Below are 18,898 nucleotides of genomic sequence, written 5' to 3' on the forward strand. Positions count from 1 at the left end.
ATATTACTTACCAAAAGGAAAATGGGGCAGAAAGATAGCCCGGAGCATAAAAGCTTTTTCTACACAGTCTAACAACCTGAGTTCAATCCTCTGCAGGTGGAAGGAGAACCAACTCTTGAAAATTCTCTTCTGGCCTCCACATTGGCCATAACGTTTGCTCACCCATATACATACACAAAAAACAAACAAACTTACTTTTATTTTTAAGTATGTGCATGTGGCTATAGGTTCCAGAGCCTGTGAGGACCAGATACATCAACAGACTAGAGTAACAGGCAATTGTGAGCCATCTGACACTGAGGCCATGAACTAAATGAGGGTGTTCTGTAAGAGCAATACCCACCATTAACTACTAAAATAAAATTCTTAAAAACACAAATAAAAACAAAGAAAAAAGTAACATCCCTATACATCTGATTATGTTTCTGTAGCTAAGGAAAATAAATGTTGGGAATGACTTGGGACCTTATTTTCTTTTCCAGGAATCTGACCCAGTTTAACTGTCAGGCTTTGCTGCTGTGGTTGACAGGGTGGGCCAAGAGGAGATAAGGAGCTGGAGAGGGAAGAGTAGGCTAGGCACGGTGGTCAGGGAATCTTGCAGCTCTGACTAGCAATCAGATTGTCTATCTATACAAGTTTCACAGAACAAAGGCAGACTAATGACTATCCAAGAAGTACAGATTATATCACTTTGTTTCCGAACATGTGTTTGATTTTTTATTACATGTCCTGGGTGACAAGATCAATCATAATTAAAAAGTGCAAACAGAACAGATTTTTATTATTAGCCCTATAAAACCAATTCTAAAGACTGTCTCTGACAAAGCAAACACATTTATTATATGACAAACTGCTTTTAGGCTGGCAGTTTCTGAAGATTTATTTAAGACAGGGTTTCTCTCTGTAATCTTGGCTGTTCTGGCTTTGTAGACTATGCTGGTCTTGAATTCAGAGAACCACCTGCCTCTGCCTCCCGGAAAGCTCAGATTACATGTGTATGCCACCTTGCCTGGCTGTATTTGCAGTTTTAAAGCACTCTAGATAAACAAAAAATATCTGAATTGGTCTTTTAACAAACAGCAAATACCAATGCCTAACTCCTTTTACTATATTATTTCATCATCTATGTTATAAAGTATGAAAATTTTAGTCAATCTATCTTATTTAATAAGTTCTATTCATCAAGGGGTGTACATTGTACAACACCCTATTTTTAAACTACATTTTCAGAGAGTCTAAAAGGGAGAGACAGAATGACAGCAATTGCAGCATTCAGTACCGCTTTGCTAGAACTGTGTAAAACAGCCATTCTGGCTTCATGACTTTTGCTGTTTCCAGAGGATGTGCGTGTGCTACTTTGGATTCACTGCAATCTCTCCACAGCAGTCAGGGTCAACACTAACAACACCTGGGCAGGTTTATTTCTATGCTGAGAGGACTCAAGTCAGAAATTAACAATGGGGAAGTCAAGCCTGTAGGGGTGAGATGGAATAGTCTCTCTCTTTAAAGGAATGTCAGCAACCTGGGAGAAGTGTGCAGATATAAAGAGTGTATAAAGCTTCTCAAAGGCCAAAAAGTTGAAGCTGGAAAGCTTCTGAGCTGCCAGGAGCATCAAGAAATGTAAGGCATTATTGGCAAATGGAGTTGCTGCTTAAGAACACACCCACTGGGCAGCACTGCCACATGGCTTTAATCACACTACTCCAGAGACAAAGCAGGCGTATCTCTAAGTTGAAGGCCAGCCTGGTCTACAGATTGAGTTCTAGCACAGCCAGGGATACAAAGAGAATCCTGTCTTGAGAAACAAAACAAAACAAAAAAGGAAAACAAAACCAAAACAACAAAAAAACATACCCATACAATACACACACCTAAGTGGTGACAGGGGAACCAACAACAACAAAAAAATAATAAAAATGGATGAAGTCAGTACTTTGATCATTGTGATGGTTAATCTTCACTGTGAATTTATCCTGGACCGAGACTGAGAATCACCTAAAAGACACACCTTATAGTAATGTAAAGGTGTCTCCAGAGAGCTGTGAAGGGGAAAACCCCATTTAGACTGTAAGTAAGACCATGCCATGTACATGTGTGAAGGTATGTAGAGGTGCCCAAAGAGGCCAGAGGACAGTGAATCCCATGGACCATAGTCAAACAGGCAGTGGTGAGCTACTTGATGTTGGTGCTGAGGGACCTAAACCTGGGTCCTCTGAAAATGTTTACTACCTTTGTTTTATTCCAAAATCACACTAGATATTATTTGATACATCCAACAAGCTCTATAGTATAATCTTTCTGGTTTGGAACCAACTTGCTTCCAGAGGGCCCCTCAACCAAAATCCACCCTCTAGACTGTCATTTATAGGAACACATTATTCATATATGTTCTAAAGTAGTACCAAATGGTGTTTACTGCCAGTTGTTAATTTCTCCTTCTTGTTCTGTATGTTGTAAGGAAACGGAGTTGAACCTTGGGCCTCACTCACGGCACATGATGGCTCTCCCACTGTCATGCCCCAGCCCTATCTCTATTTCTCACTGTGGCAAAGGGTCTAAGTTGGCAGGTGGGGCTTGAACTTGAGATCCCTGTCTCAACTTCAGAGTATCTTAGACTACCAGCCCAAGACAAGTCCAGCTGCAAAAATCTTTAAGAGGATTTTTGTGATAGGAATGAATATAAATTCTCATAAAGACACTCTTTTGATACAGCCTTGCAAAAATGTATTTAAATGTATGATTACTCATAAAAAAGGCATTCTTTTATTTGGGGGCATCATTCTGCAATGAAGCCTGGGTTAGAACATCTGCCTAAGCCTCCCAAATGTTGGGGCCACAGGCATAAGGTACTGTGTCTGGCTAAAGGGGGGTTAGTATCTCTGGTTTAGAATCAGGCAGGCCTGGCTGTATCTTGGGGTTCATCCACTTGCTGGGTATGGATTCAGGCAAATTATTTGAGTGTCACTTGTAATGCTTATGACAAACATTAGCTGTAAGGGGTAGGCTTGAAGATGGCCACTCACACAGACCACTGCCCAGTTGGCTGTAAAACACCTCATGATCTGGAGCACCAAGAACTGTATAATGCCACCTGGAACATCTTTACCAAAGCCAAGTCTACAGACAGCCTGAGTAACGTGTAAAATTGAACAGTACATGCTTTGTGCGGGTCACTCTAGCCGCAGATTGTTTCTTTTCTCTTTATTGATTTCAAAACATTCTCTTGTAGTCAGGCGGTAGTGGCACATGCCTTTATTTCCACAGCACTTGGGAGGCAGAGGCAGAGGCAGAGGCAGAGGCAGGTGGATTTCTGAGTTCCAGGCCAGCTTGTTCTACAGAGGAAGTTTCAGGACAGCCAGGAGTACACAGAGAAACCCTGTCTCAAAGAACAAAAACAAATACTGCCTTGCTCATTTCATGAGATCCTTACGGACGGAGTGGAGGACAGAAACATTAAGTTTCCTACTTTTGCCAAGGGTTGGATGAAGTGATCCTAGGCAGTGGTGTGAAGTGCACCAAACTGAGTTTCCAACTACTTAGTGTTGACTAAATGTTTGGGATTTCCTTATGACCACCAGGGAACAACTGCCAAATGTCATTCCGTATTTCAGGCAACACCATGTTGATAAGCTTCCCCCAAGGAATTAGGACAAAATCAGCCACACTTGTAAGAGGGCAGAAAGGGAACTTCTGGCTAAAGCTTACTTTTCTAAGGCTGCTTTTCTCCCACTTATACCTACATTCAGGTAGGACTTCTCTGCTAGTTTTGACTATGCACCCAGGAAGGCAAGGTCTATTTTTAAAGCCGTTTTTTTAATCTTTGCACAAAGGTAAGAGGGACATTTTATTATAGCCTACTTTGCCCTAGACTTTATATCCTATGTAAAAAGCTGACCAAATATGGTGTCACATGTCTGTAAGCTCTGGGAGGCTGATGCAGGAGGAGAGACTTCAAGGAAAGCCTGAGCAACAAAGTTAACTTCCAGGTGAGCCTGGACTAAAGAGAGGGAAGGAAGGGAAGAAGGGAAGTTGGAACAGAGGGAAGGAGAGAGGGAGGAAGGAAGGAGAAAAAGAAGAGGAGGAAAGGGGGAGAAGGGGATAGAAAAGCTCTTCCTATGGAGTGTCTTGAATTCTCTAGTTTTTCTAAATGTGATTCAGGAAGCATTGTACCCTCTCAGAGCTTCCTTCCTATGCCTTGAAAAGAGGGCAGAAACCTGGCCTTAGTGTTATAATCTCAGTGGCAAACAAGCCAGGAATACCGCCTTCTGTTTGAATCAGTCCTGATGCATGGCTGGCGCCTCAGCTCAGCACTGAGGTGGAAGGCGGCAGTCATTCCTGGAACACCCCTCCCCAAGCTGTGCACGGCACCCTCAGCACTACCCAGAGTTGTTCCTTCTTAGCAGTTTAAAGCAAAGTGCCCTTGAGTGCTCAAATACTAACAACTGTAACAACTCTCAACAGCTTTGCCTTCAAATGAGCTTTAAAACATTTTTAGTGAATATTATGTTTAACAAAACCAGTTCCTATCTCTACTGTAGTCAACTTTTTAAAGATACGCTAACCGCACTTTGATTCTGACTTACCCTTGTGTAATTCTTCAGCAGTTACTGTGACTGTAGGTGGGTGGGAGGCCTATGATCGACTTCAATCCCACTCTACTGTATTAGACCAGGGTCTTCTCCCCTAAACTTCTCAACATTTCAGCTGGACTGGCAGGCCAACAGGCTCCAGCTCCCTGCCTCTCCAATGGCACAATTATATGCACACACTGCTGTAGACAGCTTTTTATGTGCATTAGGTGCTGGGTATCTGAATCCTCCTGGCTGCACAGCTTAGCCCTCCCTCTCCTAGTACTTTTATGGTTTCTTGACACAGGTTTCTCTGGGTAGCCCCGGTTGTCCTGGACTCCCTTTGAAGGCCAGGCTAGCCTTGAACTCAGAGAGATATCAGCCTGCCTCTGGCCCCCTCACACTGGGATTAAAGGTGTGCGTCACTTCACCCATCAATAAGGCCAGATCTTAACTTTCCTCAAAGATAATGCCCTTTCATATGAACTCAGACTTCAAGGGTGTCAAGATCCAAGAAGCTGAGTTTGTCTCAGCTAGGAATAAAGCTCAATGGTGTGCTTGCCCCAAATAAAATTCTCAGTATCAGCGTGGGGATTCAAATTAAACTAAACTAAACTAAACTAAACCCACAACCACTGAAATCTTGTCCTAGTATCTCCAGTGTTGGGAGCATAGGGAAATGCACCCCAAATCACTCACTACCCATAATGTGACTAGTCAGAGTGCAGTCAGAGGCAGGCGATTGAATAGCCTGAACATAGTGAACCCCTGTCACAGAAAAGCAAGAACTTAGGGTACATCTGTGTTAGTACTAGCCTCAAATGCACAAGGCCCTAAGGCGCAGTAACGCAAACTGACAGAAGTCATAAGACAGGCCAAACACATACTGAATTGATACATGTTGCATTTAACAAGTCTTTAAGAGCAACCTTAAGAGTTCTGGTGGTTCTTAATGTTCCCAATACCTATCGCACTACAACAAATAGCTAAAAGGAAAGAGCAGAAAGTCAAGGTTTCTCTAATATCAACTTTTTTTTCAATTTGGTAACTACTTGAGTGACAAAAAAAAAAAACAAAAACAAAAACAAACAAACAAAAAAAAAACAATTAAATGAACAAAAAACCAACCAACCAAAATCTTTTTTGGAAAGAGCGGCCGGCTATCTAGACTTATATTTGAAAAGGAGATGAGCTCTGTCATGAAAGCAGGAGGGAGTGCAGGAGAGGGGAGCATGGAGGGCAAATGGAATGTATCACAACGAAACCTGCTTCTCTATTAACCGAGGCATTTTTTAAGGCAAAGTTTCTGGTATCGCTCTGCTGATTCTAGCTGTAGCTTACCCACTGGTTACAGGTTTTCATCGAGTGACAGCAAATTCTTTTAAAATGTGTGTGCATTTATGTAGGTTAAGTACAAGAGCCCATGGAATGCTGCATCTTATGTGGCTGGAGTTACAGGTGGCTGTGAGTAGCCCCTAAGAGGCACTAGGTCTGCAAAAGCAGTTATACACTCTTGGCCAGGGAACCAACCCTTGAGCCTGCTCAGTTTTAAGAATTTCATATATTTTTGTTTGCAGCATTTGACTTAGGATGTCTGTTCTTCAGCTGCACTGCTCCTGTTTACTCAGCTCAAAGCCACTTGCTATTAAGTGTGTGCACCCCTCCCTGATTGTACACATGACCTAGGAGAGGGCCTATGCTGAGACAGAGACCACAGCGACCAACAGCTACAGAAGCTGACATTACTGCCTGCCTCAAGGAGGCGTTCCGGTGAAAAGGATCCACAGTGGGGACCTTAGGACCTTTCTGAGCAACGTCCAATGGGGTTCTCAGCCAAACTATCTATACTGGGCACAGCAACAAAGAGAAGACTTGAGGCTGGGAATAACTCACTGGGAGATGGCTTACCCAGCTATGAGTAAGGTGCTGGGGTCCACTCCAAGTACACAGGCCCTTGTGTCTTCTACGCTATCAGTATTTCCTAGCTACACAAATCTCCCCCAAAACATGATTCTTCCACTCCCACCCCCAAGTGCAATCATCTTAAGCACACACAAGAACCACAGGCATCCGAATATAAATTTGTGAAAATTTTCTTTACAAGAAGCATAGAAATTATAAAATTGTAAAATTTAAAAAACAAGTTTTCTTCAGCCAAAGAACGTAAACGATGAAGAAAAAGAACACAACAGGACAGTAAGGCTCTGCAGCCTTATAACCAGAGAAAGCACAAGCCAGGCAGGCCCTCCGGACAGGATTACTGAAAACACCATTCACAGCAACCTCATTGAGTTTTTTCTATTCTTAAAGGATTCAGCCAAAAACAAGTATTTTTAATGAGATTAAATAAATCCAAATAATTACATTATAAACGAGTTTATGAAATTCATCACCGCTTACCTCAGCCCTAGTGTCCTCTGCCCTGTAGCTCTCTGGGACCTGGCTAACAAGCACTCCTCTTTACAGCTCATTAAATGACAAATACTTCAACTATTTTGCGTTGAGTATAATCCTGGCACAGACTGTGTGGGACATAAGTGAGAACTTCATAGTGATTTAAACACAATTTATCATCATCTTGCTCACCCTGTGAGAAGCAAATTGGATAGTGGAAATACTGACCTAGAGGGGAAAAACAAAAAAACCTCTGCTCTAAACTGCTTACAACCTGTTTTTAGATTAGCAGAGCCATGAGTGACACTGTACAAACTTGACTTGGGAAAGAAATCAAGCTAGGTAAGTTCTGTTTTTAAATTTTAACAATTAAAAAATCAGAATACAGCATGTCATGCTTGTATTTTAAGTCTATTCAAAACAAAACATTAGAAATTTCAAAATATTCTCATCTTTTTTTTTTTTTACAAAGAAAATCTCTACAAAAGTTATTTATATTAAAGTTGCAGTGTTAGAATTGCAAAATGTCCTATACCAGGTCACAAGATTCTTCAACAATCAAAGAAAAATATGTACAAAATTTTCTCAATTGTTTTATCCTTTTAGGAAATAGAATAGAAAAATATCTTAAATTAAAACCTTACAAAGTAGAACTCTTAAAAAATCCTTCTAAATAATATAAGGTTTGAATTGTTCTTTATAAGTAAACTATACATAGTATCTCTGTAACATGAGGACTTGCTAGACATATCGTGTCAGGCTTTGCATTACAAATCCACATAAGCTAAAACCTGGCTTACCTTTACAACTTATAGATAGGGGATCATAAAAATAGAAAGATAAAGCTGTGACTAAACAGCCACTCGCTCACCAGACCATTTACACTACCTCACCACATTTACCACTTGAAATTCACTCAGTATTGTCCTACATCCCTTGTTAACCATGCATCATGAAAACAGTTCAGAACAAACAACAGAATCTGTTTTAAACGATGGCAAAAGCTACCTTTTAAAGAGAATTTGCATATTTAAATACTAGTGTGTCTAATTGTTGGGAGAAACCATGTCAGTCATTTCTCCTCACACCATGTGGCCCCTAGGGATGGACGCAGACCATTAGGCCTGTTGCCAAGCACCTTTCCCCCTGAGCACCTCAATGGCCCCGACTCTAATAACGTGGGGCCGAGAGAAAGAAGTTATCAGTTCTTCTTTCCTGTGGTCTGCTCTGACTCAGTCTCACTCTGCCACTGGACTCTTGGCAATCCTCTTGCTTCATCCTCCCAACTGCAGGGCTTAGGCAGAACACCAGCTTTATGTTTTCAATGAGTTAGACACATCTGAATATACATGAGGGTTAAGTATTATCCACTTTATTTTCTTATCTGAAATTCAGAATTAATGTGTAACCATATTAATGTATGAAAAGATTTATTAGAAAAATAAAGAACTTTAAAATTTTACAATATTTACTACTTCAAAATTTAGATAAAACAAATGTTACTTGTGGTTGAAACACAGAATCTGACTTAGAGATTCTCATTTAATCCCTGTAAGACAAAACACGTAGTAAAATGGTAGATCTTCACGAATATTAAGAAATCCAACACGAAAGTTCTACCCAAATGCCATGAGCCTCGGGTAGCTATGGCAGTGCTTGCTGCAAAGTAAATGAAACAATCTTCTTGGAAATTTAGCACCTTGCTGGCTACCAACATTAACACCACCACATTAAGTATAAATTGTGTGGTCTATATTACTGCTCAAAAATTTTATCAGCTACATAAGGAATGAACAAACATATTTTATAGAGCAGACACTAAATAACTCAGGCTTGTAGGCCTCTAAACTCTCACTACTCCATTATGCAGCTTCAGAGGGAAAAAAACAAATAACAGATATGAAAATGAATAACTGTGCCTATGAGCTACAGACTATCTGGTGCTCAAATAGACATGGATTTGGAAAAAGAAACACAATCCTAGGCCCACTACAAATATGTCATATATGGGCACAGATCAACTGAGCTGCTTAAGAAGAAACATTACATTTTACAAACTAAAATTTTACTTTCCAATCACATGTGAATGTGTGTATAAATATGTATGCATACAAGTTATAAAACTAGCATGTTTTACTTGGTATTGTTTTTGGTGTGCTAACAACAGTATCAAACCCAAGTCACATCAGTAGCAAAGGGACCATAACTGAGTACTCAGACACTAACCAATAACCAGCAATATTTTGATATCTAATTTTTTCTATAAACTGATAGTAACTAATTTGTTCTCTGTGCACCTAAAGAAAATGTTGGATGTGTATTTCAAGATGTCATCTTAAAATTAAATTGAATTGTTACAATTTGAAGCTAAGCGTGATTTGCTTTGTTTTATTAGAAAAAATACTCAAGCAAGGTCTACAATCATCGGTCAATTAAGAATGACTTACAAGAACATGAAACAGTAAAATAAAAATACAGGTACAAACTATATATCTGAAACACTCTATTTGGCAATGTTTTAACAAACCAAAAATTTAAAGGAACAAAGGAGATTGCAGAGTACTTCGCAGATATAGAATAAAACAAATGATGAAGTGCTTAAGCAAAAGAAAAAAAAATAGAACACACTGCTTTTCTTCTTTTGAAAATAGACTCTTGTTTGCTACAGAGCACATTAGACGGCCTTTCCAGAGCATCCTCACCGGCAGTGCATCCCCTCTTATCCCTCAGGGTCAATGACTCATTTCTTTACCCCCTTGAAGCCTCCCATACTTTTAGTACCTTTTGTGCATGTGGTGTTTCTTTTTTAAGCAAATTAAATTATCTATGCATTATGGAACCTCTCCCATTTAGGAACCAAGGCTTAATTTTATATTTGTCTATTCTTTTAAAAATTTAGTGTAAAAACTGCTGGTTTTCCTGTCACTGTAGGAAGTAGGAACTCCAAGTGAGGAGTGCTTTCTGCAGTCTGACTGCACAGCACATGCTTTCCAGTAGGTGCTCCCAACAGTAAGGAACAAGTACACAGCCACTGTCAGAGGGGAGTGCCATAAACCTTCATTATGGGTCTAGGCCCTCCCTCAAAGACTTTCTGGAAGGATGTCCAATGCTTTGTTCTTAGACTTAACAGTAGTACACAGTCCTTCAGTCTGCAAAGACATCTCTCATTAAAGGTGCTTTGTTAGCAATCCCTCTGGCAGCACTAGTGAGTTACAATTTCCTTCAATATTATTTCTACATAATATATACATTGACTTTCATGCTGCTAGAAAACATCTACAGTACATTTCATAATAGAAAAATATATTACAAATCTGCTCAATTATTTACAAGCAACGCTCTATTATCTCTATGCAACATTTGTTTGATACAGTACTGACAAGTTACACATATTTCCATTTCTGTAAAAGTTTAAAAAATTCCATATGGCTTCTTGCCTGCCAAGCAAGAAAGTGATTTTATTTTCCTTTTCAAAACCAACTTTGGTGCATAAAAGATTCAGTTTGAAGATACTTTAAAAAAAATACAATTTTTTTTTTACATTAAAAAAACTCAAAAACTAACGCTTTCCTCAGGAAAAAAAAAATTAAGAATCAGGTTAAATGAAAACATGAAATTTTACAAAAAATGTGAAATTGAGGTTTTTTTCAAAAACCATTGACAAGAGTAGTTATGTAGGTAAATATTAACACACTGTACCCCAAGAGAAACCCTAGTGCTGAAAAGGGAGCCACCAGACATACGGCAACACTCTTTAACAGTAATTCTCAGACCTAATTTGATAGACGAATTTTTAGTTGATTGCAAATGTCGTTCACTGTTTGCTTAAATACAAATTGAACATTTTTCTTATCAGAGTTCTGCAAAAGAACACAAATGGCAACCAATCACATCTATTTATCATAACTGAAAGGTTAATTATCTTTTGATAATTTCCACTGTCTAAATATTTTCTACTAGGACTTCAAATCAATACACACTGTCAAGATGGATCTTACAGTGCTTTTGGTGCTTTTAAGGGCAATTGTTTATCTTTCCAGTAAAACTACTATACTCACTAGGGCGAAGAAAAAAAGCAGCTTAAGCAGTGAGCATGCAAAGCCTTTCAGAAGCTGTTCAACTGAGTTGCCAGAGAGTGTCTGCGCAGTCTCCCACAGCGCCATTCCATGACTTGTGGACTACAGTAATATATTAATATATTCCACAGAAGACCTACTTCATTCACAGAATGTCCACGCTAAGCATAAATACTACTCTAAATACTGGACTTAAAAATAAAAGAGGAAGGGGTTGACTCTAATGTGCAACTTTCCCTAAGCCCATTGTCAGTGACTAAGACTGCAGGTGTCCCCGCTTGTTTGCTTTATGTATTTATGTATGTTTTACCTCTTCAACCTCTTCTGTGGCATTGTTCTAGAAAAAGAAAAAGAAAAATTCTTTATTCAGTTGAATCAAACACAAAGTACTTCAAAAGAAACACTAAAAATACTTGTAGAATTGAACATAGTGATGGTGACAGGCCACCACTAACATATCTGCAAGTGCTGGCACGTGTCTTCAGGCCCAACTACTCACGACGGAGGCAGTGGGATTCTTGAGCCTGGGAGTTCAAGGACAGGTGGGACAACACAGGAAAAAAAAACAAAACCCTATCTCAGGAAACTTCATGTATATTGAAGGGAAAAGTAATTATTCCTAAAACATTAAAATTTGCATAACTTTTAATAAAAAAATCTCTGTAGCCTATATTAAGAGTTCCATATCTAACATGCATTTTTAAGTACTATTTTTAAATTTCAAGTAAGTGTTCTTTGTAGTCCCATTTGCAAGTAAATTACATTTTCTAGTGGAACAGTCATACTTTCATTTGACATATTAGCAAGAAATCATTCTGCAAAAACACAAGTGGAAATAATTGTTTTCCCAGTCAAGATCCAGACACTTAAACCCTAATCTCACACTAAGAAAACATCAAGCCTTTATGACTATACATTATTAAGTACCCTCAGTTCCAACTTCCAGAAGAGAAGCACTGAAGACAAAATTTAGCTTTAAGGTTTTGGGAGTTATTTCATTCTGGCTGACTGTTTTAGCATAGTATAGTTAATATACAAACCAGATGTGATGAGGCAGTCCTATAAGCCAAGCATTCAGGAGATTGAGGCAGGAGGAGGTGGCATTCCAGGACAGCCTGGGCTACAGAAAAGCACCCAGTGCCTTAAGAACATAGTCATTTCCCCAGAAGAAACTTTCAGTAAAAAACAAAGAATCAGGCTGGAGAGATGGCTCAGTGGTTAAGTGCACTGTCTGCTCTTGAAAGGACCTGGGTTCAATTCCCAGCACCCACATGGCAGCTCACAAGTGTCTGTAACCCCAATTCCAGGGGATCTGACAACATCACACTAAGGGACATAAAATAAATTTAAAAAAAGGAAAAAAAGCAAAAGAATCGTTATCTTGAACAGCCAACCTCATTTATATCAGTACTTCTGAGCATGAATTCTGAGCATGAAGAATATTTTAAATCGCTTTCACTGACATAAGTAAATTGCTTTCTGCAAAGCGCAAGAGCACAAAAATAAGTTGATGTGTGCAAAAGAAAGGGAGAAAGAAAGAATGGAGAACAGGAGCAAGGATACTCATTCCAACTGTCCATTCTGAAGCTCCTAAATTGCAACCAGTTCTAAAGCTGACTAGCTCTCCAAGAATGGCCCTTTCCTAGAGTACCAATTTCAATTACCTCTCCAGAGTAAGCAGAATCAAATCTAAATTAGTACCAGCAAATAAATACCCAACCATCTTTCTTTTAAAGTACAGTTTTCCCATTTTCTTGTATCATTTTCTCAATCTTCTGCCCTTTATAATCTATCCCATCTTTCAAAGAATAAGTCTCATTGCATGTAGCACCTTCCACAAAAGCTATTTTATTTAAAAAGTGGAGAGAGTAGGGAAAGCTCAAGAGTCTCAATGTTCCCTCATGACAAGACACATGAATGTTTGAACTCTCTCAGAACATGTCTCACTAAGAACCTGATACACTGAATGGCATTTCAGACAGCTAAGTCACAAAGGAACGGGGCCTTTTCAAGTGTTCAGCTACTACCAAGTAACCTCATTTTATGGACAGGGATATAAATTAGCTGGTAGAGCGCCTGACTGGCATGAGCTCAAGTTTGATTAGCACTATTCCACCCTACCCCACTCCAAATTAGCTAACTTTATGATAGTTAAAAGATGCAGTAAAGGATTTATGAATTATCATCTTACCCCTGGACAGTCCATTCTCATGAGAAATACAGTAAATTATAGCTTTAATTTAAAATCATAAAGTTGAGTGTCTTCTTAATCACTGGTTTAATTACCAGAGTAGCCTGCTATTTGGCTCCAGCAGCATGGAAGTTAAGCTCATACGGTGTGGCCCTACTACAGCTACAATCTATGCACAGTGACTCAGGAGAAGCTACTACGATGTGTATCACCTAAGGAACACTCCTGGGCACTCCTCTTCCTAACACCACAGAACAGTCAGACTTGGAAGCACTTAACAACCACACTGCTACACTGTACTTCTGCAAAGTTTGGGGAGAAAGTAAGTGAAGAACATGGTTTTTAGGATATCTTTCTTCAGTCTCACAAAAGTCTGATTAAATACAAAAAACCACATTTATTTAAATGAAGACTTACTTTTTTATTAATGTGTATGTATGTATATCTAAGTGAGTGAATATCACATGCTGTGGTGCCCATGAAGTCAGGGTTTCAGATCTAGAACTTTAAGTCACAAAGTTGACTTGGATGCTTACAATGGACCCCATTCCTCTGCAGAGGCGCTCTCTTTTTCTGAGTCATTTTTCCAGCCCCAGAATCATGCAAAATACTAGTGTGTTATAATCTAAACAAGCACACACACCTTATCAAAATATTGTTTCTGGATTCTATAATTCTTAGACCTTTGTAATATCACCTCCCTATTTGAAAGAAAAAAGGAACAGAAATGCCATGTGTTATAATGACCCAAACATGGGTGGTGAGGCAGCACTGGCTACACAACATGTGTGAGTAGCATAGGCTACATAAAACCTGGTTCCTCCATAGACCCTGCCCGGTCCCCCAAAAAACTAAAGTCTACTAGACAGAGAAATTGAGCATAAGTTGCTTGTCCCAAGTTTAGAACTCTACACTCTGAAGCCTTTTGAGCACCAATATGGTTTTGAATATTCTGATGAGGGATGTTCACCTAGTCATGTTTAGGCAAAAACAAAACAAAAATTCAGATTTTTGGATAAGGAATATTCAATCTCTACAGAAAAAAATAAATCCCAATATATCCAAAATTTAGAAAAGTTCAAGATGACAATTGAAACAAAAAACAAAACAAAACAAAAAGCACTCTGTCATGAAGTGTATTACCTGTATATGTTTGGGTCCAACAGCAAGGCAGTATCTTTGGGTAGCTTTGATAAATGAACTACTTTAGTTTTTAACTGATGTCGTTCATTTTCATTCACCCATACATCTGGCAGACTATGGATTAAAAAAGAAAAGCCAATAATTTACAATTATCCTAGACTTTTCATTCCTGTCTTCACTCTCCAGCCTTTTCCACAGCTCTGACAGGGGCACCTGTGTGCTTCTGCAAAGACACAGACAGCAGCACACATTCAATGAGTAGCATTTGGAGTGTGGGGTGGACGAGGAATTTGTATAGCTCGGCTTTTAACTAAATGAAATCAATGAAAATCTGTTTGGTTTTTTGCTAACAAAGGAAAACACCATCAATCCATGAGAGCTCAGTATGTAGCTTAGTACAGCAAATACCAACAGTGCCAAGGACAGGTCTCTCCTGAGACTGAGCCCATATAAAGATAAATGCATCTATGTGACCAAAATATGAATTTGAAGGTATTTAACCCTAAAAAAACATTCAAAGTACTTTGATATCTGCACGTAGGATTAGAAAGTCTTTTAAATTTGATATTTTAATAAAGATTTAAGTAAGGCATGGCAGTACATGGTGATTACATGTCTGTAATTCCACCACTCAGAAAGTTTGAGGCAGGAAGACCGTGAGTTCAGACAGTGGGTCACATGAAGAGACCAAAAGCTTTCTAATTCAACTTACAACAGAGACAGTTATGTTGGCTTAATACCCTGGCCAAGCAACTGTGCCTAGAGGGGTCTGAGGCTCCAAAGTAGAGCCTGCTGCTCCCATTTACTGAAGGAACGGCTATCAAGGTGCCCTCTAACATTACACACGTTGAGTGGTACTCCTCCTCCATGCCCTCATCAGAAGCTTCCTAACACAGTGGGGACAATTAAGTAAACACTCTTAGAATGCTCAGTTGCCAATTCAACAACCTTAATGCACATTTCTCTTAAGATTTCTATTTACTAAGTTAATTTTCCTTTTTCTTTTTCTTTCTTTCTTCTTTCCTTCTTTCCTTCCTTCCTTCCTTCCTTCCTTCCTTCCTTCCTTCCTTCCTTCTTTCTTTCTTCTTTCTTTCTTTCTTTCTTTCTTTCTTTCTTTCTTTCTTTCTTTCTTTTTCGGGGCCTGGTTTCTCAGTGTAGCCTAGGCTGTCCTGGACTCCTCTGTACACCAGGCTGGCCTTGAACTCATAGAGGTCCGTCTGCCTCTGCCTCCCTGAGTGTTGAGACTGAAGGCGTGCACCACTTATGTTATAGGAGTGTGTCATCTGCATGCACACCTGCACACAGGAGAGGCATCACATCCTAGTGTAGATGACTGTGAGCCACCATCAAAGTCAGGACCTCTGAAAGAACAGACAGTGCTCTTAACTGGTGAGCCATCTCTCCAGGTACAAGTTAGATAACTTTTACACTCAAGATTTTAATAAAAAGAACACAGAGATGGTAGTGGTGGCACATGCCTTTCATCCTAGAACTCGGGAAGTAGAAACAGGCAGATTTCTAAGTTTGAGGCCAGCCTGATCTACAGAATAAATAACAGGAAAGCCCTGCCTCAACAAATCAAAACTAAATAAATAAGGGACGGGTTTCTTTCTTATACATAGTATTTCTTAAAATACTTACATGTCTTCAGGCATCCAATGAAGCAAAAGCTTTATCTTTCCAGATTCCTCCTTTCTTTTAGCTATTACCTAGTAACAGTACAAAAAGAAATGGTTAAAAAGAAAAATCCAACTATTTATAAAACACCATTTTTCTATACTGCTAAGAACATAAAGTGGCCATGCCCACCAGGAAAGGCACTGCCACCACAAAATCTTATCCTTCTTGCTTTGCACATGCCAATCTTCCCACAACACTGAAACTGCAAAGGTGCCCCACACTATCATTTAAAAGTAAGCCCCCATATATATTAATAATTTTAAAAAACAAACAAGTCTTCCTTTAAACAAACTTCTTAAAAAACACTAAAGCAAAAAATGAGTGTCAAGACGGCAGTTATGAGCACTTTCTTCAAGGGCTGGTCTGACCCTTGGTCTATATTATTTGGGAGGAGAACCTACTCCCAAGTGTCCTCTGATCTCTACATGGATGGACGATGGGAGAACAGAGAATAAATAAAGCCAGAAACTGGGCTTGGTGGCACACACCTAATATCCCAGGCAAGAGGGCCAAGGAGTTTAAGGCTATCCTTGGCTACCTGGCCAATTCCCAACTAATCCTGGAGCCCCAAAATCGATGCAAAGAGAAAGACCTACTTTACAACTAACATATCTGTTTACTTGGGTTTCTACTGCTGTGCACAGTGGGCCAACCCATCTTTAGGTCTAACACTGAGTAAGCCACCATTAGATATTGTACCAAGCCACTGCCGTGTTAGCAGTAAAAACAAGGTGACACTTGGTATTGTACAGCTCTCCAACGCTCACACTGACATGGAGACATTGGTTCTAGTTTATGTCATTGCAATCTCAATACCGTATTACCAAGTTCAAGTTACAAATACCCAAATATATACTGCAATATTATTCTGAAACCATACCACAACTAAAAATAGAACTTTAAATACAAAGATTACTTCCTCCATTATATGAAAGCATATAGTTGAATAAATGCCTTAATTTTAGGCTTGGCAAGTAATGGAAAAATCCAAAAGTAGATCTAATGATACAACTGCAGAACCCTACAAATGCTGGTACAACTCAAGCCAACCAAGCACAGTAACACAGCTGGAAACTATGGTCCTGCCCCTCTTCTAGAGAAAACTTCAATTAAGGCATGCATTAGCAAGTGTTTCATGACTACTGAGGTTATTTCCTACAACAGGGACTAAGAGGGACACTTCCATTTACAGTTTGTCTTAAGCATTTCTACCATTTTTGCAGAGAATATGCTGTCTACCTACAATCCCAGAGCTCAAGAGGCTGAGGCAGGAATATGAAGGCAGCTTGTGTAGACTGTCTCAAACATTTTTTTTTTTTTAATTACTTAGAGGTTGATTCTACTTAGTATACACTGGTGTTCATCAATGTCAAACCTTGAGAACTTGCTCACCTGGCTGATTTCCTCTCTAAGTCATTGGAAATGCCCTGTCCTTCACTTGGCTTCCCCAGACAAGGTTCCTCAGCTTATTCTCAGTCCATCCTTTTCTCAGTCTAAGAACTTATGCTCATGAACTTATAAGTTCATATTACTCATTCCTCAATTACTAAGCATACAACATACAAGTTTGTCCTAACTCTTCCTGGATTTTCAACCTTATTTTGTTCCCTTCTTTTAGAGTAGGAGGTTCTCTTTTTTCTATAGTGAGCTTAAGTGTTTCCTCATCAAAATAATAAGAATATTTAATTGGGGGTATTCAGACACACAGTACATAGAAAAAAAAAACAATGAAACAATTACAAAGAATAACTGGGGCACATGTGTTCAACACACACACGTTCAATAAGGTCTCTTCCTCAACTGCTTATCATCTTGTTTTAAAATAAAATTTTTGGGCGAGTGAAGCACACATTTAATATCTGCACTACGGAGGCAGAGTCAAATCGATCTGTGAGCACCAGGCCAGCCAGGTTTAACGTGAAATAGACTCAAAACTTATCTTAAACGTGGTTTGGCTGTTTGGCTGTCAGACTCAACAGTAAGCACTTTCATCCACTAACCCATCTTGCCAGCCTTCCACTTTAGTTCGGTTGTTGTTGTTTGCTTTTTGTAACATTTTTTATTAAGACACCGATTCTCACTTAGCCAGGAACTCATTGATGGGCTAGACTGGCCATTCAGTGAGCTCCAGGGATCCCCCCGTTGAACTCCCCTGCACCAGAGTCACAGATATAGTGGAGACCACAGAAAACAAAGTTATAAATCTACATGAGAAAGAAAAAAGCAACAAAACAAAACCCAGCAGGTTCTATAAAATGAGCACAGAAGCAGGTTCGGAAAACTGGGGGGGTGACAGTGTGTTCTGGGGATGGTGTTGCTGATGAGTAAGTACTTACATCAGTCAGTGACTACTCAAACGTCACTGACTTGCCAAGGTCTGGGGTAAACTTTCCCACCTGCCTCTCTCATGTGCACTTCATTTACACTCACCACCTTCCTTTTTTCAAGCATAGCTGAACCCAAAATACTATGAATACTATGGACATCTCAGAGTGCTTTCCTTAACCTCCACTCTAGCTACGATATTCATCCCTCAAAAATTAAATGAAAGAAACCTCATTATAGGAGATGACAACCTATGATCAATGCCAACAATTAATACTTCAAACATCCATTTTGTTGCGAGAATAAATATAAAAGTAGCCCAATTCTACTATATTTCATATATCAAGACAAAAACTGGGCTACAAGAAATGGTATCTGCTAAAAGCACTTGCCCATAAGCCTAGAGATCTGCATTTCTATAATCTCTACAAACCATAAAGGTGGAGAGAAGAACAGACCCTAAACTTGTCCTCTGAACTTCTCACCTGCATCACAGTATGTATACCCACACAATATCATGA

The 18,898-nt window shown here is 39.3% G+C and overlaps 1 protein-coding gene across 1 annotated transcript in view; it reads right to left on the minus strand.

The window, feature by feature from the left end:
- Positions 1–9,322: 9,322 nt before the first annotated feature.
- The window catches only part of Aebp2 (AE binding protein 2), a 34,982-nt gene continuing 25,406 nt past the window's right edge, over positions 9,323–18,898 (minus strand). Inside the window, exons 6-9 of the mRNA XM_055610277.1 lie at positions 16,014–16,081; positions 14,373–14,486; positions 11,349–11,375; positions 9,323–10,822 (exon numbers count right to left, since the gene is read on the minus strand). Coding sequence (XP_055466252.1) covers positions 10,777–10,822; positions 11,349–11,375; positions 14,373–14,486; positions 16,014–16,081 — 255 coding nt within the window. The 3' untranslated portion in view covers positions 9,323–10,776. The remainder of the gene's footprint in view (positions 10,823–11,348; positions 11,376–14,372; positions 14,487–16,013; positions 16,082–18,898) is intronic.

The sequence above is a fragment of the Psammomys obesus genome, unplaced genomic scaffold, assembly GCF_907164565.1.
Source record: "Psammomys obesus unplaced genomic scaffold, mPsaObe1.curated_primary_1811, whole genome shotgun sequence".
In the NCBI taxonomy this organism is placed as follows: Eukaryota; Metazoa; Chordata; class Mammalia; order Rodentia; family Muridae; genus Psammomys; species Psammomys obesus.